Source organism: Gadus chalcogrammus, chromosome 7 (genome assembly GCF_026213295.1).
Source record: "Gadus chalcogrammus isolate NIFS_2021 chromosome 7, NIFS_Gcha_1.0, whole genome shotgun sequence".
Lineage (NCBI taxonomy): Eukaryota > Metazoa > Chordata > Actinopteri > Gadiformes > Gadidae > Gadus > Gadus chalcogrammus.
In genome coordinates this window covers 10,918,435-10,939,056 of record NC_079418.1, presented here as the reverse complement: position 1 = coordinate 10,939,056, position 20,622 = coordinate 10,918,435, and the positions used below count along the sequence as shown (strand labels likewise).

General features: G+C 46.6%; 1 protein-coding gene across 2 annotated transcripts; it reads left to right on the top strand.

The window, feature by feature from the left end:
- The first annotated feature begins 7,998 nt into the window (after nucleotides 1-7,998).
- Nucleotides 7,999-20,515, top strand: lrwd1 (leucine-rich repeats and WD repeat domain containing 1). Of its 2 annotated transcripts, none has more exons than XM_056593949.1 (16): nucleotides 7,999-8,093; nucleotides 8,496-8,591; nucleotides 8,861-9,095; nucleotides 9,227-9,346; nucleotides 9,472-9,618; nucleotides 10,065-10,160; nucleotides 10,430-10,804; nucleotides 11,035-11,185; nucleotides 12,533-12,639; nucleotides 13,274-13,484; nucleotides 13,925-13,997; nucleotides 14,374-14,514; nucleotides 15,311-15,414; nucleotides 16,136-16,291; nucleotides 17,268-17,380; nucleotides 17,832-20,515. In XM_056593949.1, the coding sequence occupies exons 2-16, from the start codon at nucleotides 8,512-8,514 to the stop codon at nucleotides 17,982-17,984; spliced, it is 2,262 nt and encodes a 753-aa protein (XP_056449924.1). In that variant the 5' UTR covers nucleotides 7,999-8,093; nucleotides 8,496-8,511; the 3' UTR covers nucleotides 17,985-20,515. The 2 variants fall into 2 exon arrangements, with proteins under 2 accessions (XP_056449924.1, XP_056449923.1); XM_056593948.1 differs by having other exon boundaries at nucleotides 8,504-8,591; nucleotides 17,832-20,514.
- The last annotated feature ends 107 nt before the right edge of the window (nucleotides 20,516-20,622 follow it).

The window sequence follows — 20,622 nt, the reverse complement described above, 5'->3', positions numbered from 1 at the left end:
CCAGATGACTCTGCACCACACACTCAGGGAGTAGCATTCATGTTGTCCAAAGAAGCACAGAGGGCCCTGATCAGCTGGGAACCCATCAATTCAAGGATCATTACAGCCAAATTCCAAACCACACATTGGGCTAGAGCAACGCTGGCGTCTAGTTTGTTGACTGCCGCTTCTGTCCCAATCGTTCGTGTTTTGTTAGTCGTTAGTCGTTTCTAGTGTTTTGTTTTGTTCCCGTCTACATATCCGTCTACATATCCGTATTCCTTCAACTTCATCGGTCATTGCTGCACCCGGTTTTACTCTTCTCCTCCCTCACTCCTGGACCATCTACTGCGCTAGCCAGCTAGCTAGCAGCTGGATTAACTTTCTCCATCTCCGGACTCACCTCATCACTGGACTCATCTGTTTTCTCCCGGCTTCGAGTGTGTGGACTGCGTGATCTGGGCTCGGTTGTCTGGCTATCTTGCTGGCGTTCTTGGAGGGAGCCTCCACTCCCTCTCAGCTCGCCTGCTACAGCCTGCTGAGGCCCGCCATGGCATTGCGGGTCCTACCTGCCGTGCAGACATGGTCTGGGGCAACCAACGCCACCCACTCCACCAACTTCAACACCCGGTCCACTGCCGCTTTCCCTCAACTCCATGCCCACCAGCTTCTAGCTAACCAGCTTCTAGCCACCGCCAGTTTACTAAACGGATTATCCTCATTTGCTGCTACGTTACATCTCCTCCTTGGACAGACTACCACTACGCCACCAACTTCTCGTCCACTCACCTACACTGCTGCTGACCTTCACCTCCTCAACCACAACTACCGTCTCCCAGCTGCTGCTGCCTCTGCAGCCAGCTCAGCTGGGATCCTTCGCTGGCCCCGTTACATCCACCGGCGCTCTGGGCTCTCTCACAACCAACACTCCAAAGATGGCTCACCTATCCCCTCACTCTGGACTAGTGTTCGCCCCCCCGTCGCCCCCACCAGCCGCACTGCTAACCTCAGCAACCTCCGCCACCCCACCCCTGCGCCCCCATCCATCTCCCTTGCACTGCTGAACTGCCGTTCCCTCTCCAACAAATCACCTATTTTACTTGAACTGCTACTCGACAACAACATCGACCTGCTTTTCCTCTGTGAAACATGACAACAGCCCCTGGACTTCTACGCTCTCAACCAAGCCACTCCATCCAACTACAGGTACACTGCCAAACCCCGCCTCTCCGGGCGTGGGGGAGGTCTTGCTGTCATACACAAAAAATCTACATCCATCACTGAATTGAACCTCAACCTTCCATCCATTTCATCATTTGAATACCTCGCTCTCTCCCTCCCCAATTCTATCACCGCCATTCTAATCTATCGTCCCCCAAAGCCCCACCCCTCTTTTCTCACTGACATGTCTGACCTCCTCACCATCGCATCCTCTCTCTCTTCCCGCCTCCTACTCTCTGGTGACTTCAACATCCACATTGACTGCCCTAACGCCCCACTGACGTCTGACTTCCTCTCTCTCCTGGACTGCTTCCACCTCACCCAATACATCGACTTCCCCACCCATACCAAAGGCCACACTCTGGACTTAGTTTGTTCCTCTCTCCTACCCATATCCAACCCCCACCCCCTCCCCTTCGCACTCTCTGATCATCTCTGCATCCTTTTCTCCGCCCCCCTACCCTCGCCCCACAACCCCATAAAATGCACCACTACCTACCGCAACTTCAAGTCAGTCAACCCCCTCACGCTCTCCCAGCTCATATCCTCTGCTTTCCCCCCTGACTCCGCCCCCTCTTCCCCCGATGACTATGCTGCCATGCTAAACACCACCCTCTCCGACTCCCTCGATTCTCTTGCCCCCTGTAAAACTTCCTCTGTCTCATACACCAACCCTGCCCCCTGGTACACCCCTGAACTCCGCACCATGAAGCAGACGGGCCGCCGACTGGAACGACTCCTCAAAAAAACCCGCCTCACTGTCCACGCCGAAGCCTACAAGCAACACATCTCCTCCTACCGTGATGCTCTCCAAGCCGCCAAATCTGCCCACCTCTCCACCCTCATCAACAGCTCTCACCGGAACCCCCGCACCCTGTTCGCCACCGTCAACAAGCTGCTCCAGCCACTGGACACCACACCACCCTCCTCCCCTGACATCTGCAACTCTTTCCTTCTTGCCTTCAATGACAAGATCTCCAAAATCAACAGCTCCCTGACTGCCGTCGCCATCAACTCTATCACCCCCCCCACCCCTGACCCCCCCCCCTCTCCCTGACCACCCACCCTCCCCTCCCCTCACCGCCTTTTCCCCTGTTGACTCCTCTCACATCTTAGACATCATCACTGCCTCTAAAACCACCACCTGCTCTCTTGACCCCCTCCCAACGACCCTAACCAAGGCCTGCCTCCCTGCTCTCATCCCCCATCTCACCCCCCTCTTCAACCAGTCTCTATCCCTTGGCCATGTTCCTTCCATTTACAAACTGGCCTCCATCACCCCCATCCTCAAAAAACCCACCCTCGACCCCGCCAACCTCTCCAATTACCGCCCCATCTCCAACCTGCCGTTCCTCTCCAAAACACTTGAACGCATTGTCGCCGCCCAACTCCACACCCACCTCCAGTCAAACAACCTCTACAAACCCCTCCAATCTGGTTTCCGTCCACTTCACAGCACCGAAACAGCCCTGGTCAAAGTACTCAATGATCTCCTCACCTCTGCAGACTCCGGTGCCCTCAACATCCTGTTACTACTAGACCTCAGCGCAGCCTTTGACACTATTAACCATTCCATCCTCCTACAAAGGCTGCACCAACTGGGTGTTGAGGGCTCTGCACTTAACTGGCTCACATCATACCTCACAAACAGGCAACAGTTCATCTCCCTCTCCGGTCACTCATCCACCCTCTCCCCAGTTACGCAGGGGGTCCCCCAGGGATCAGTCCTCGGCCCCCTCCTCTTCATCTACTACCTCTTCCCCCTTGGTCACATCCTCCGCCAACTCACCCTGGACTTCCACTGCTACGCCGACGACACCCAGATATACGTCACCACCAAATCCCCCCAAAATCCTCCCCTCACCCACATCGAAACTTGCATCTCTACAATAAAAACTTGGCTAACTCACAACTTCCTCAAACTGAACAGTGACAAAACTGAGCTCCTCCTCATTGGCACCAAATCCACTCTCAATAAAACTGGTCCCATTTCACTCACCATCGACTCCTCAACCATCACCCCCTCCACCCTGGTACGCAATCTCGGTGTCATCATGGACCCCACCCTTACCTTCACTCCCCATGTCAGCCACATCGTCAAGACCTCATAGTTCCACCTCCGCCGCATCGCCAAAATCAGACACTGCCTCCCACCCCCTGCTGCTGAATCCCTCATCCATGCCTTCATCTCCTCTCGCCTCGACTACTGCAACTCCCTCCTTACTGGCATCTCCTCCCATTCCCTCCATAGACTCCAAATGGTCCAAAACTCTGCTGCCCGCCTCCTCACCCACACCCGGTCCAGTGAACACATCACTCCCGTTCTCCACTCTCTCCACTGGCTCCCCATCAAGCAGCGCATCAACTTCAAAATACTCCTCCTCACCTTCAAAGCTCTTCACCACCTAGCCCCCCCCTACCTGTCTGACCTCCTCCTCCCCCACCGCCCCTCCCGAGCCACTCTGGAACTCCCTCCCCCAATCTGTTCGCCACTCTCCCTCACTCACAACATTCAAGTCCCGCCTCAAAACTTACCTCTTCACCCAAGCCTATGATCTTCCCTATCCCTAGCCACCATTACCCAACTGCCTACACTTCTACCCCCTGTTACATCTCAATAACTCTGTTTTTTCTGCCTGTGCTGTGTATGCTTGTGTTGTCCCCCTTGTCTGTAATACCCCCCCCCCTTCTTTGCCTGTAAATGTAAATGTGTCCTGCTTGTACTGTCCCCCTGTCTGTAATACCCCCCCCCCCCCCCCCCCCCTCTATGACTTTGTAATCTGCGACTTTGGGTACCTGAAAAGCGCATTATAAAATGAAGATATTATTATTATTATTATTATTATTAAAATAAAGTGGTACAATGTTACACCCCCACCAACGACACTGATGATGAAACCAAGGACCAATTTTACAACCAACTACATCACATTCTACAGTCCAGGAAAGAAAAGGACACATGATCTTGATGGGAGACATGAATGCAAAGATAGGTGGAAACAACAACGGCTACGAGCTAATAATGGGAAAAGAAGGACCAGGCACCATGAATGAGAATGGAGAGAGATTTGCAGAAGCCTGTGCAGACAACAACTTGGTCATCGGTGGGTCAGTGTTCCAACACAAGAACATCCATAAAATAACATGGGTGTCTGCTGATCACATCACAGAAAATCAAATTGACCACATCTGCATCAGCCAGAAGTTTAGGCACTCACTGCTGGACGTTAGAGCCAGAAGAGCAGCAGACGCAGGGTCTGACCATCACCTCCTCACAGCAAAAATTCAGCTGAAATTAAAAGCCATGAAACACAGAGAAGGAAGGGTCAAATTTAACATACAACAATTTCAGGATATAGGTACAACAGAACTCTACAAAATCGCACTGCACAACCGGTATCAAGCACTGGAAATAGAAATAGAAACCCCCAGGGAGGTGGATGAGATATGGAAAGGTCTGAAAAACATGTGGAAAGACAGACAACAAACCCTGGCTTTCCACAGACACCACCAGAAAAGTGAGCGAGAGGAGGGGGAAAAAGGAGGCATTAAACAGAAGCAAAACCAGAGCAACCAAGATGGCAGCACAGAGAGACTATGCAGCAGCAAACAAGGAAGTGAAGAAAAGTGTAAGGCGAGACAAGAAGAAATACATTGAGAATCTAGCACAACAGGCAGAAGAAGCAGCAGGAAAGAACAACCTGAAGGACCTATACCTAACCACTAAAAAGCTCACAGACAGGTTCTGACACACACAGGCACACATTAAAAATGCACAGGGTGTACTCCTCACAACCAAGGAAGACCAAGTGAAGAGATGGACTGAACACTTTAGAGCACTGCTCAATAGACAGGCCCCACATCTGACAGCAGAAATCCCACCATCACCAAACTTGGTGAAGATAAACTGCAATCCGCCCACCAAGCCAGAAATCAAAAAAGCCATTAAGACATTGAGAGGAGGGAAAGCAGAGGGACCCGACGGTATTCCAGCAGAAGCCTTGAAAGCCGACATCGAAACCTCTACCAACATGCTCTACCACCTACTGAAAACCATCTGGGAGGAAGAATGTGTCCCATCAGACTGGAAAGATGGACACATTGTGAAAATCCCAAAGAAAGGAGACCTCAGGGACTGCAAGAACTACCGCGGAATTATGCTCCTATCAACTCCAGGGAAGATGCTCAACCGGATCCTGCTGGAGAGGCTTCAGAAGGGGTTGGATGAGAAACTGAGGGAAAACCAGGCCGGCTTCAGGGAAAACAGATCCTGTGGAGACCAAACCGCCACCCTCAGGATTATCATTGAGCAGTCCATCGAATGGAACACTTCTGTCAATGTAAATTTCATAGATTTTGAAAAAGCCTTCGACAGTGTGGATAGGGAGATGCTGTGGAAACGGACGGCCCACTACGGGATCCCAGCAAAAATAACCAACATCATTAGGAGCACCTACCAAGGGATGCGATGCCAAGTCCTCCATGAAGGATGCATATCTGAGCCTTTTGAGGTCCTGACTGGTGTGCGGCAAGGGTGCTTGCTCTCTCCACTTCTCTTCCTCCTCTGCGTAGACTGGATCATGATACAAGTAACCTGCAATAGCCGAACTGGCATACAGTGGAGCCTGACAGAGCAGCTAGAAGATCTGGATTTTGCTGATGACCTGGCACTACTGGCTCACACACATCAACAGATGCAGGAAAAATCAGGCAAGCTAGAGGATACCGCTGCTCTGCTCGGGCTCAAAACTAACTAATCAAAAACCAAAGTAATGAGAATTAACAGCAACAACAACACTCCCATAACCATGAACCAAAACCAACTAGAGGAAGTAGACAGCTTCACATACCTGGGGACTATCATTTCTGTGGATGGTGGTACAGAGGAGGACGTCCAAGCCAGAATTGGAAAGGCAAGGGCAACATTCAACATGCTCAACAATATCTGGAAGATGAAAAACCTGTCACTCAAGACCAAACTACAAATCTTCAACTCAAACGTCAAGTCCACCCTTCTATATAATAATAATAATTCATTATATTTATATAGCGCTTTTCAATTACCCAAAGACGCTTACAGAAGGGGGGGACCTAACTCACCACCACCAGTGTGTAGCACCCACTTGGGTGATGCACGGCAGCCAATCTGCGCCAGAACGCTCACCACACACCAGCTTGAGGTGGAGAGTGAGGGAATTGATGAGTCAGCCAATTGTACAGGAGGATTATTAGGGGGCCAGATTGAATGAGCCTGGTTGGGCCAGGACACCGGGGAAACCCCTACTCTTTGCGATAAGTGTCCTGGGATCTTTTTATGACCACAGTGAGTCAGGACCTCGGTTTTACGTCTCCTCCGAAGGACGGAATGGCTCTGAAACCTGGAAGACCACCACTAACATACTCAATAAGCTGCAGACTTTCACCAACCGGTGCCTCAGATGCCTCCTGGGAATCTACTGGCCCAACACCATCTCAAACGCCAACCTGTGGGAACTCACCAAACAAGAAACAATAGAAACCCAAATCCGGAGGAGGAAATGGAAGTGGATAGGCCATACACTCAGAAGACAGAAGTCAATCACGAAGCAAGCCCTAACCTGGAACCCACAGGGCAAGAGGAAGAGAGGCAGAGCGAGAACCACCTGGAGAAGAACCACAGAACAGGAAATGAATAAAGAAGGGCTGTCCTGGCCTCAACTGGAGCGGAGGGCCCAAGACAGGAGAGGATGGAGGGGTTTGTCGATGGCCTATGTTCCTTTGGGAACTTAAAGGCCTAACTAACTAACTAATAGCCAGGCTAACTTTCCTTCGAAGTATACTTTTCATGCTCAACGGCAGCCATCTTAGCTACACCGTTTCAGGCAGCGTTGGATCCGTCGGCCATTCAGCCCGCGGCCGGGCTGCGGACCCCGCAGTTGCCCGCGGTCGGGCTACGAAGCCCGCGGCCGGGCTGCGGAGCCCGCAGTTGCCCGCGGAGCCCGCAGTTGCCCGCGGTCGGGCTACGAAGCCCGTGGCCGGGCTGCGGAGCCCGCAGTTGCCCGCGGTCGGGCTACGAAGCCCGCGGCCGGGCTGCGGAGCCCGCAGTTGCCCGCGGTCGGGCTACGAAGCCCTCGACTGGGCTGCCCGGAGCCGGGACACCTGGGAGCTCTGCTCCGGGAGAATGGGTGGTTGTGCTTGTTATAAAGAAAATGCCTATAACATTCAAATGGCATTATCTGATGGTAATTGTCATTTATTCAATGATCATTAACATAGAAAACACTTATATTTGTGGTTTTCGATCCTGTCGCATCTTTTTGCCCGCCATCTTTCTAGGATTTTTCTTGATTTTTTCCATTTTCTCGCAAGGAATTGCGGGAGCAAGTCACAACTGTAGCGTTGCAAGGGTGCCCATCGAAAATCTTAACTTCAAGGGGATGTTAGCCTTCCCCCTTACCCTACCTTAAATTGGCCTTCGGGACACGGCTCACTGCACGTGAATGCGCAGCAGCCAGGTGTAGGGCTGAGATTTTGCTTGGAGCAAAGAAACGGGATTCATCCAATTATTATGTGAGAGGACTTGAATAGGATCATTTTGATGTGGAATTATAATCATAAATTAATAAAGCTATTTCGTTATAGTTATGCATATGTATTATTGATATGATCGAGGTTTTTTTTTCTGTATTTATTTTATTTTTATTATACTTACGTTTTGGGACAGTGGGGGTAGATGAGCCTCATAACTCTAGCCACACAGTAGGGGGCGCTAATGCACGTAACTCTTGCCATACAGTAGGGGGCGCTAATGCTCTCCTTACCCTCGGTTGGAAAGAAGAAGAACAAGTTCCTCTATCGGAAAATACGTCACGGTCTGCACAAAGTTTTTTCCCGGGAGCGAGTCGGCGGCATCGGTGAGTAGCGTATGAATGATACTTAAATATAAATAATTCAACCAGTAGATTTATACTAGTACGTTATCTAGCAGCAAGGTGCATATTGAAAATCAAGGTTTTAAAAACATCGCACCGTCCACTTAATACTCGATTAACATACTACAAAATAAGAGCACAAAGTAACTCATGAGTGCGACTCAGATGTAAGCATGCTACTGTTGGTAAGGTGTGTAAACCTCGTTCTGTTTGGTGCTGTGATACCTTTTGTGAAGTGTACCGAGGCATTTGTACGAAAATATTATCTGGGTATTATTGTCACTAAGTCACTGTCATTAAGTTTCAACATTTAATTGTTTTTGTTTGCACAACTATATTCCATCTTAAACTTTTGCTTTAAACATTCCTTTCCTTTTATTTTAGAATTTTAGAATAGGCGATGGCGAAGATAACAGAAAAGTTTTTATTGGAGAGGGCGTCTCCCAAAAACAAAACACTGGAACAAATCCAAACCTTGAAGTAAGTATACCTGTTATTATCCTAAGCCAATGTGTAATATGGTGACTGGAGTGTAGGACTGACCATGAGGGCCATTGCTAGTATTCATCAAAGGGCCTGGCTTCTGCTGGACATCTTGGTTGGCATCGTAACATTTCATATCAACTGCTTGAAAACCAGCAATGTACTCCAGAGTCATTGTGGCCTATTGTTTGTTATTAAACGCAATGGGAATAGGTACACTTTTCATGATTAATAAGGGACCTCCTTTGTTGTTCTGCTTGCTTCAGTCTCTCTCTGCTCGCGCTGAAATGTAAGGACCTCCCTGTGAAGCTGCTGTCCCGGCTCCAGTCGCTGGAGTCGTGGGATCTGTCTGGGAACCGTCTTGAGGAGCTGCCCAAAGGCCTGGCCCTGCCCAGCCTGCGCTCTCTCGACCTCTCGGATAACGAGATGGAGGACGTCACCACCCTGGACTCCCTCACTGGTCTGGAAGAACTCAAACTGGACGGCAACATTTATATCACTGTGAGGAACGGCATTATTAAATAAAATACAGGGAAACAAGGCTACCGCCGCAGTATTTGCTATCGGTTTTGATGTGTTATGCAATATATCGTACATTCTACTAGCAAGTCAAACGTACGTTTGGCCCTCAGGTGAACGACGAGTACAAGCTGATGGTGCTCCTGCCCAAGCTAAAGATGTACAACGACAAGAACATCGGCGGCAGGGCCGACCACATCCGCCACACCAGCAGCAGCATCCTCCACGACAGGGTACGACGACAGCAACGGCAACAATGAACCTGACTTGTGCATTATGCAAAAGTATTTTTCACTCCTGGTGTAAATGACTAGACACAAACACCGTCCGATTCTGACGCCCTGCTTCGGTGTAACAGGTGGTTGCCGTCTGGGCCACAAAGTTTGGCGTCCTGGAAACCAATTCCCAGGAGAAAATGGAGGACATGGAGAGAGATTTTGTGGCCACGGCTCAATGTAGCATCCAATTCGGACCCAACTCCACCAGAGACTACATCCGATGGAGGGTGAGCTCAGAATCTTACCTTTTTACGTGTTGGTTTTCCCTGGTATGTCAGTTAATGAAAGACTGAAGGAATAACCTCAGACACTAGCTTTTTAGATACTGTGCTGTTATCTCAGGTTTGCTCTAACAATACTGAGTTAAAAAATGTACCAACGTGCTCCATGTTTTAGGAAAGAAAAAACTATTTAAGTTGACTCAGGATGGGTTGTGTAATACGGCGGGCTTATCTGTATGCTGTGTTCTCTCTTCAAAGCTATTACGATTGTTTCTTGTTGAATATTCCAACCATATTTTAGTCGGTCAGCCGAAACCTTTAAATGTGTTCATATTTAAAGCCAATTAGCTGTTCTGCAGCCAATTAGCAAATCAATATGAAAACAAGTGGATTTTTATGCACGGTTTTTGGGCATCTTAATAATGTCTCAAATCAAATGTCTTCCCTTTGAGGTGGGGATACTGGCCAAGGAATACCTGCGCTCGCTGCTTCAGCGCACCGAGGAAGGGGACAAAAGCCAGGAGCCCATAATCACAAAGGAGAACAACGTATGACTCTTAATGCTGTGTTGTATTTTTTGTTGAGGATATTGAACTCAAACTAATGCTATTATGATGCTGGTTTAGGCTCTAAACTAGTCAATGTACAGTGGATGTGATTGGCTTAATATGTGGGAAATGGTGACTAACTAAGCGATTATCCACCCTTCCCATGTGCGCGTGTTTGATGGATGGATGGATGGATGGATAGATAGATGGATAGATAGTGTTCACAGTCCATCTAATGCTTACGATATCTATTATTTTCTTTGCCTCAGGGGATTAACTCCCCAGTCAAGAGGAAGCAATCTCTGTTGCACCAAGATCTCCAGCTGACCCCTCGCAAAAGAGCCAGAGGAGACGCCTGCAGCTCCCCCTCCAAGGACAGCCCTGGCGCCCTCCACCTTACCCGACAGAGAGCAGGCCCAGCTGGCGCCGTCAGGGCTAGCCCACGCAAGGCAGCATCCGCCCAGCTCGCCGCCAGCCCCGCGGTCAAGACCCCCAGGAAGATTCTGGTCGAGCAACCGCCGCCCAAAGAGGACAGCGGCCGGCCCAAACGCAGAGCAACCGGAGACCGGGGTCTACCCACAAGCACGGCTACCCCCGTGGACCGGGAGGGGTCCCCGAGGAAAAGGAGCTGCATCAGACCTCAGGTGAGCACCCGGAGTATACTTGACAAGTGATTTTGATCCACCATTTATCCCAACATGCACACACTAACACAACATGCACACAATAACGCAAATAATACAACTCTGTGTTGTAAACATAGACGTATCCATGACATCACAGAGGGCACAATCTTGCATGGTTCACCAAACAAAGTCAACGTGAAGTAAACGATTATTTTTTATTTATTTTTATTTTTATTTCACGTCTGAAGCCGCCCCCGAGGGAAGAGGGGGAGAGGGTGCAGCTGAAGCCGCTCCACGTGCTCCAGTGCCATAGTAAGCAGAACAGCCCCGAGGACTTCAGCACCGCGCTGTGGGCCTGCGCCTTCCAGCCTCTACCCCACGGCGGCGGAGACACCAGCTGTGAGTACACCCCACCACAATGTTTGGTTTATAGCTGTGGTTGCAAATTGGTTGAAACCCTCCAGAAGTCATGTCCTAATCGGTCGCCTGGATTCTGTCATTCGGATGCCTTCTGAAGGGTTTCAACTAGTGCTGTCAAGCGATTCAAATATTTAATCGCGATTAATCGCATTAATGTCATAGCTAACTCATGATTAATCGCAAGCAATCGCGATTAATTGCAAATCTTTTTTCTATGCTAAATATCCCTTCATTTCTTTGTCCCATTAATTGTTCTCATTTTAATGCTCTTGTCAACATGGAGAAGTGCATCGGCTTGCCTTGTGCAAATGTTTTTTTTATTGATAACAACATTGGCATATACTGATCAAAACAGGGCGATAAAAAAGAAAAAGCCTATTGTCCAATTAAACGAATAACATACAAACATACTGCCTTGAACATAGCAGTCAGGCTACTGCTTCTTTGTTTTGAGCCAAAGAAAAAAATAAAATAATAATAAATAAATTGCGTTAATCGCGCGTTTAAAAAAATTAACGCCGTTAAAATTGGTTTGTGTTAACGCCGTTAATAACGCGTTTAACTGACAGCACTAGTTTCAACTGATTTGTAATCACAGCTATCAATAATGCCTCACCACTCTGTACTGTAGACTGTACATGGTATTTCTGACTGCTTTGGTCATTTTAAGTGACCCGATAGTTAAGGACACATGGCACGGAGTCCCCAAACTGATGTGTAGCAATCCTTTTCCCTGGACGAGCAATCCAAAGGCCATTCATCTGGCAGTGGTTGTATTTACATGCAAAAAGAGTAGCCTAGCAGACTTTGGTTTATTCACAACCCAATTTAAACATGAATTAAGCGCTGAATGGCACATACTCGGGTGTGAAGGGTTGTTTGTTCCTAGTCCTCCCGGTCCTTCAGAGATCGATGGAGCAATCTAAACTGAGTAAATAACTTCATTTGGTTGTGTTTGTGCTCATATGCAGGGTTCAAAATGCTAATGATGGTAAGCTACGACCTGGGACAAAGCTACAAGAATAGGTGTCGGTATTGTCTAATATTATGATTGAATTAAGTGTGCACGTCATTATTTAACTAGAAGGAAGGCTTATTGAAATAGACTTTATTTTATTTCAGCATCAACGATACTTTCAACAATGGGGAAAAAAAAGCTTTGATAATAAATGCCTTAAGCTAGCCATAAATTGAACTTATCGATTTTCCATTAGTTGTCCTTAACAACATGCACTGTATCGGTATGTGCCTGTGTGGTGATCTGTTCATCAGCCTGAACCTCTGCCCTGCAGGTAAGCATACTGAGTGGATTTCTGTGTTCCTCAGGTTTCACCGCAGGGGGTCGTCTGGTGGCTACGTGTGGAGGAGACTCGATCTGTGTGATCGACTGTGAGACTGGGCTGGTCATGAAGAAGTACAAAGTCCCTGGCGAGGTCTGAGCCACGTCCTGCCTCACACACCTATTGAGCTAGACCGGGCTGGTCTTCTTATAAGATCTCCATACTGTTGTTGTTCTGATAGGGTTTGCTTAACACTGTTGTTGGTAAGAGTTAGGGCTTTGACTCCGAACTTCGTTATTCTAATATAATTCGAATTTAAAAAAATAAATCAAAACTTAATATTAACTTAATATTCTTACCTGTTATGGGCAGGCCAAGAGGGAGGGACGTCGGAGATCCCGATGGTCTATTCATAATATTGTAATGACCACGGAAGAGGCAGTGAATGAAGTATTGATTAGACGGCGATTTATTAGAAACCTAATTAACCGTTGGAACACGCAAGACCGGTAACCATAGCAACAACCTCGCGAAGCCCAATCTGGGTCTTACTGAAGGCATTTAATGGTCAATATATTATTAATAAATATTTGAATATTAATAAACAAACAAACTTTGAATACGATTTTTGGGCAAAAGTCAAAGCCCTAGTAAGAGTAGAGAGAGGAAAGAAAATAGCATGATTTTTTTATTGAACTGCATACCCGGAGGGGGGGGGGGGGGGGGGGGGGGGGGGGGCGACACAAAAGTGGCTTCTCTTAACGTGTGTGTGTGCGTGTGCGTGCAGGAGTTCTTCACCCTGGGCTGGTCCACGGTGCAGATGTCCCGGGACAACGGCGCGCCGGCACGGCCCTGCGCCGTCCTGGCGGCGGGGGGCAAGCGGGGCCTGGTGACCCTGACCCACCCCCAGTCCAACGTGGCGTACGGAGAGTTCCGGGCCAGCCGCAAGGCCCTGTCCACCCTGCGCTTCAGTCCCCGGCAGGGGAACCTCCTGTTCAGTGAGTGGTCCCCTCCGTCCCCCGTCTCTCTTACTCTAGGACTATCATCTACGGTGCAATGGTCTTAGTAATCTACCAACGTATGGTGGGCTACTGGGTTGATTCGGGTCTGTTTGGCAGCCCCCGGTTTTTAAACATGGCGGCCCATTTGAAAGGGAGGCCCTTCTGTAAACGCCCCTCCAATACACTTTTAATAAGTGTAGGAAGGTTGTGTCGCGTCAATGCTGACTCGGCAGATGACCCACAAACCCCGGCAGTCAATAAGAAGCTGTGAATGCAGAAGTTTACGTTTCCTAGAAAAGGAGTCGTCCAAGGTATGCCAAAGCTGGGGCTTGATTCTCCTTTAGTTCCATTTGTACGGCGCCCTCTAGGGCCGTTGCTTCACTCAAAGGTTAACCTATTGGGGAGTTGTTTGGTAATGTCCTTCCCTTGCCTTGCAGCTGGGGCATATGATAACAAGATCACGCTGTGGGACATCGGAGGAGTCGATAGCCAGTACAAATATAAGGCCAGGTGAGTGCATTGGAAGACTAACCAAGCCTACACGCTCTTCCCGTGGTTTCCCTCTTCTACAGCTGGAAGGACATGTTATCTCAGTACTGCAGTCGCTAGAGTGGGGCTAAAGAACATAGGACAAGATATTAAAGAATATGGGGCTACTCACGCATGACAGTTTTTCTGTAGTTTACCACCACCCAATTTGGGTGATGTAGGGACGATAATATATTCCAAGATGAAAGCCATCCTAAGTGCTCCGTCTTGTCCTCACCGTCGAAACAGTCTAAGAGACCGATTGCAGCTCCGCTCCACAGGTGGTTTGGACCAAGCCCTCGGCCAAGGCCTCTTTCACGCCCCCCCCAATGTCAACTGCAACGTCTTGTGTGTTCAGTCAGCTGATGGTGCTGGAGTGCAGTAGCACCCCTCTCCACCTGTGCCTGCCCCCGGCGTCCCCCGACACCGCGCTGCTGGCCGCCACAGACAGCGGCCTGCACTGCTTCAACACCCAGCTCAGCCCAGGCTCCGGGAAGAGGTGAGACCAGGGATCAATGGGACAGATCAGAGCTTTAGGCCCAATCCCATTTCTACCCCTTACCCCTTCCCCTTACCTCTCCCCCTTATTTTGAAGGGGTTAGGGGAAGGGATAAGGGGTAGAAATGGGATTGGGCCTTATACTCCATCCAGACTACCATCGGGACCACTTGAGTTCAGCTAGTCCATATTTCTATACTTTACTTTATTACGATATGCCTTCATGGTATGCCACTTTATTCCAACCTACACTGCCGTACAAAAGTTTGGGGTCACCCAGACAATATCATGTTTTCCAGTATGTGCTAACATAATTGCACAAGGTTTTTCTAATCAATTAGCCTTTTAACACGGTCAGCTAAAAAACAAACCATTAGAAGACAGGGGTGATGGTTGCTGGAAATGTGCCTCAGCTGTTTACAGCTGGAATAGTCATTTACCACATGACCAATTTCTAGACAGTTTTTCCAATTAATTTAATGTTACCTTCATTTGAAAAAAAAAGTGCTTTTATTTAAAAAATAAAGTGACCCCAAACTTTTGAACGGTTATGTATGTTTGAGTGATTTAATACTACAGCACTCTGAAATGCACTTCTGTAGATTTCCTTACTTCTGCCTTATTTTCCGTCATTATCTCCTGGTGGAGTTGGAAATTTGAGCTGGGTTGCAGAATGTCATTTTTGAGTTTGTTTTATTGTGCTTATAATAGTCTTATTCCCCACAACATTAGAAAAGGCCAGGCCGTCTTAGGCTAAGTGGCTTCAAAGCCATAAAAGATGATCATGTCTTCTTTAGGGCCGCAGAGATGGAGATTACATTCCCCATATATAAGCAGGAGGACAAAGACCACAGCTACCGCACTATCGACGGCTTAGGATTCCTTACGAATGACATCGTGGGTAAGTCGGGCCCACCGGGAAGGGAATCTATTGGTTTTATTCCTTTTTTATTGTATTTTTTGTTGTTGTGAAACTAAACCGATGCTTAATTAACGGATCATCTTGCTTCAGTTAACCTCGTCTCATGCTGTATTTTGTTGGCTATTTTTTTATACATCCACAATGTGGACTGTAAATGTTTACTATCTCTACACAGTGAGTCTTAATGTAAATGATGTGAAGGGTAAACACTAGTGCTGTCAAGGGATTAAAATATTTAATCACGATTAATCGCATTAATGTCATAGTTAACTTTTTTCTATGCTAAATATCCCTTGATTTCTTTGTCCCATAAATTTTTCTCATTTGAATGCTCTTATCAACATGGAGAAGTGCATCAGCTTGCCTTGTGCAAATGTTTTTTTTATTGATAACAACGTTGGCATATACTGTTGGCTATAAAAAAACAAATTAAAAAAAACAGGACGATAATAAAAAAAACCTATAGTGCAATTAAACGATGAACATGCAAACATACTGCCTTGAACATAGCAGTCAGGCTACTGCTTCTTTGTTTTGAGCCAAAGAAAAAAATAAAATAAAAATAAAATAAATAAATTGCGTTAATGGCGCGATAAAAATATTAACGTTGTTAAAATTGGTTTGCGTTGACGCTGTTAACGCGTTTAACTGACAGCACTAGTAAACACTAAACTTGTGTGCGTGTGGTCTCTCCTGCTAGCCTCCAAGTGCCACCTGCAGCCCTCCATCTACCTGTGGAGCCTGGGCCAGACGCAGGGCCAGGCCAAGAGGCGTGGCAGCGTGGCGGCCGTGCTGCTGGCGGAGCTGCAGTGGGCCACCACCAGCGTTCCCTACCTGTCCCTCAGCACCTGTCCAGGTGAGAGACCCTCCACACACACACACGTTTAGTTTGTTTTAGGGTCGTGCGTGGCTGGGGGCCTCCCAACGGTATTGCTTGTTGTCTTTGTTCTGGGTATCTTCTCTAATCACCTCATCATTCTATTGTGTAACCCTTTACGATCTGCAAAGTAAAAGCATAGTCTCAATTTCGGTCCAGTCCGATAACGAGTGAGACCTTGGGTGAAATCATCTGACATTGAGATCAGTCTGAACAACAAATTTCAACATATCCAGTTTGAACGATAGAAGTGATTAAACGATCACACCAGGAGTGAACTAAACAGAAACCGACCTGCAGAGGGCAGGTTTTCACCTCCCTGGCATCCCCCGGTGGACTGGATTCAGCATTATCCACCCATCACTTGAAGTTCACTAGAGTATGTGGGATTACTTTGGCGTACCACTTTGGTCGAACTGTAGAAATAAAAGTCTGTGGATCATCAAGCCGCCGTGGAAAGCAATTCTATAAACATTTTGTTTAATTATTATTGTGAAATTTGGTTGTTGAGTGTTGATGTGTTCTGAGCAAGACACTTAACCCTAACTGCTCCTGACGAGCTGGCTGTCGCCTTGCATGGTTGACTCTGCCGTCGGTGTGTCAATGTGTGTATTAACCGATGTAAGTCGCTTTGGATCAAGGCATCTGCTGAATGCCCTAATTGTAATTGTAATGGGATGGGGCTGAGTCAAAGCTGTAGAGGGCGCACTAAGCCTGCTTTACAGAGCTAACTAGCGCTGGGCTGGACCTGTGTGACTCTTTGTTAGAATAAATAGGTTTGTTCGAATAAATAGGAAACGTGTATAATAACTCTCACCATCTTTCCCTCTGCGCGCTGTTGTGTCTTCGACTACTACATGAATGAATCAATTGAATTTAACATCCACTTTTGTATTTGCAAGAATTTGACTGCCCCGCATAACCGTTCCCACCGTGTGTGCGTGTCCTTCTCCAGAGGAGGGCTACCTGGTGTGCGGGGACGACCGGGGCCGGCTGTGGTCCTACAGTTTGCACAACCTCCTCCTGGAGAACAATCATCAGCGCCGAGAACTGGTCCCCCCCACTGAGGTAACGTTTACATCAGACGGGCGATGGCTCAAGAGAGTTTCAGTTGTGTAAAATCCAAAACCAGCGTAAATAGATACAGTAACCTAGGCTAATGAATACTTTGTCACGTCTCGCATCAGAATCGCTGTGGCAGTTTCAAACTCAACATCTCCCCATAATGACAAATATTTTCACAACTCATTGCTAAAACAATGAGCAAAAAATCCTAACCACCAACACATGAATCAACATTCCAATGCTCCTATACTTCAAAATAGAAGTAGCTAATAAGTACAAGCCCTATTGGAGAACTTAATTAAACACGCAGTATTGCATGGATTTTTTCTTGCTGGTTGACTGAGCTACTGGGTCATCTGCTGTGGAAGTACACCCCATTGCTCAAGGATCTTTGAGTAATGGGGCATTTGATGGTTTTGTTGTGCTAACGAGGGTCTTTTGGGGTTCCTCTCAGGTGCTGGAGTGGCCGGCCCCATTGATGAGGACCTCCAGCCCAGTGGAGGTCCCCTCCATCAACAGTGTGGCCATGGGACAGGGGCTCTCCTACCTGGTGGCGCTCAGTGATAAGAACATGGTGGTAGTGTGGAAAAGGGAGGACTCGTCCTGAATAAGAAGAGGACAACAATTTGTGTTTTTAAAGGTTACTGATCGCATCTCAATATTGCAAAGGGTCGAAATGTGATTCTAGAATTGATGTTGGTTATGAAGAATTTGTATGAGGAATGGCCAAAATTACTTTCAATTTGGGGCTTGCAGAGTAAAAAATGTACAAATGTATTTGAAAGGGGCTTTGTTTTGAGAAAGATGCAAATGGAGGAATTTTATATTTGCATGGAGTTTTACTGATTTTAAAGGTTGGGTTTTTTGGTGGGGGTCCCATGTGTGTTTTCTGTGTGGGTGTTGTTTACTCATAATATAGCTGATTGTAGAGCAGCTTCTTAACGTCAATCGTGGGTCGACTTATATTCAATTTAAGTGATTTTCCATTCGTCAAAAAGGGTTCAATGGTCTTGATGAAAAGTCAATTATTTTAATGTTGCTGTGCGGCATTTGATTAAATAGAACGTGAGGTAGACATCTGAAACTTGTTTCTGGCAGAGTTGTTGGACCTTGCATAACCGCTTTTATCCTGTGACCAGAGTTAAATGCTGACTAAGAAAACTTGCTCAACGTTATGGGGAAGCTGCATTGAGGGTAAAATATTTTAATATAGTTGATATTATTGCTAAAGTGCTTTACTATTTGGGGCAAAACAAATGTCAGACATTTAATAATTACAATTAATAGTACAAAAAAACTTTCCTTATGTCAGTAAAAAGTACTAGTGGTACTGGAAGCCCTTCTTGGCGATGAACTAATTCACTGAAATTTCCTGTATTAGACAGTGTATGTATAGTCTGTATGGCTTCCAAAATACGAACCAAGACACCAAGCTGAAGTCGGCACCCTATTCGCAGCTACTGATGTGTGACCGGGAAACAAGTCGCCGTTTTGTTTTTTACAAACTACCGGTAGTACTGTGTAATGTTTATTGACCAGTCAGAACCGGCTGTAGGTTTCACGGTTGCTGATGGTAAAGAAAATTGTATGGTAAAAATCTGATAATGACTACTTAATTAGATAGTTGATGTCCTGTGTAGTATACAGGTGAAACTCGAAAAATGTGAATTATCATGCAATAGTTCATTCATTTCAGTAATTCAACTTAAAAGGTGGAACAAAGATCTTAACGACTAATTACAGGGAAAGGGAGATATTTCAAGCATTTATTTGTTATAATTTTATAATAATGGATTACAGATTATGAAGACCCCAAAATATAAATCTTTAACTAAAATTAGAATATTGTGAAAAGGTTCAATATTGTAGGATCATAGTTTCACACTTTAATCAGCTAATTAATCCAAATCACCTGCAAAGGGTTCCTGAGCCTTTAAAGGGTTTCATTAGTCTGGTTCAGTAGAATTCACAATCATGAGGAAGACTGACCTGGCTGACCTGACCGTTGTGCAGAAAACCATCATTGAACCCCTCCACATAGAGGGAAAGCCTCAAAAGGTAATTGCAAAAGAAGTTGCTGTTCTCACAGTGCTGCATCAAAGTACATTAATAGAAAGTTAGGTGGAAGGGGAAAATATGGAAGAAAAAGGTTCACAAGCAGCAGGGATGGTGGCAGGCTGGAGAGGATTGTCGGGAAAAGGCCAATCCACCAAGGAGTGGACTGAGGTTGGAGTTACTGCACCAAGAGCTACAGCTCCTGGACGTGGGCTTAATGAGTCGAATGCAAATTTTGCATCTCATTTGGATACCAAGGTCCAAGGGTTTGGAGGAAAAATGGAGAGGCACACAATCCAAGATGCTTTAAGTCCAGTGTGAGGTTTCCACAGTCTGGGTTGATCTAGGGAGCCATGTCATCTGCTGGTGTTTGTCCACTCTGCTTTATTAATTCCAGAGCCGACATATCCGTCTAGGACATTTAAGAACACTTCATGCTTCCTTCAGCCATCAAGCTCTATGGAGTTGCTGACTTCATTTCCCAGCAGGACTTGGCACCTGCCCAGACTGGCCAACTACCAAAACATGGTTACAATGACCATGAAGAAGAAGATAAAAAATGAGACCGAAAAATGCAGAATTGAAGCCTCCTGGTCTTTCATAAAACCTCAGCAGTGAAACAGGATGATAGGATAGATGCCTCGCCGCATTGAGGCAGTAATTCATGCAGAAGGTAGTGTAGGACATGCGCATGATTATACTTTTCAGAGGGCTGACATTTCTGTACCTATTTAAAATTCTTTTTTTATTGATTTCGTGTAGCATTCTAATTTCTGAGATTTTTGAATTTGGGGTTTTAATAAGCTGCAAGCCATAAAGCCAATTACCAAATTATAACAAATAAAGGCTTGAAATATCAAACTTTCCATGTAATGATTCTATATAAGATTGAATTACTGAAATAAATGAACTTTTGAAATATATTCACATTTTTCAAATTTCACGTGTATGGGTGAAGGACGGTGGTAAATATTTAGATGGTAAATATGTGTTAACTTTGACATCGGATGCCCGAAGTGAATACAGACTCATGCTGAAACTCATTGAAACCTGAGCATCAGACGTACATTTTAGATGTTTAACTGCGTATAAGGAGCTTAATATTGTGGCTTCTCAGCTGTAAATTAGAATATTTAGGTATAATATGAATAATAATGGTAACCACTTTTTCCTTCAGTAGACTACTCGTT

What these genes read in the sequence shown, in the direction of transcription:
- lrwd1 (XM_056593949.1), top strand. Translation starts at nt 8,512, where the DNA reads ATGGCGAAGATAACAGAAAAGTTTTTATTGGAGAGGGCGTCTCCCAAA. An exon ending in TAATCACAAAGGAGAACAAC is followed by an intron (nt 10,161 to 10,429) that starts GTATGACTCTTA and finishes TCTTTGCCTCAG; the next exon opens with GGGATTAACTCCCCAGTCAA. An exon ending in GTCCCTCAGCACCTGTCCAG is followed by an intron (nt 16,292 to 17,267) that starts GTGAGAGACCCT and finishes GTCCTTCTCCAG; the next exon opens with AGGAGGGCTACCTGGTGTGC.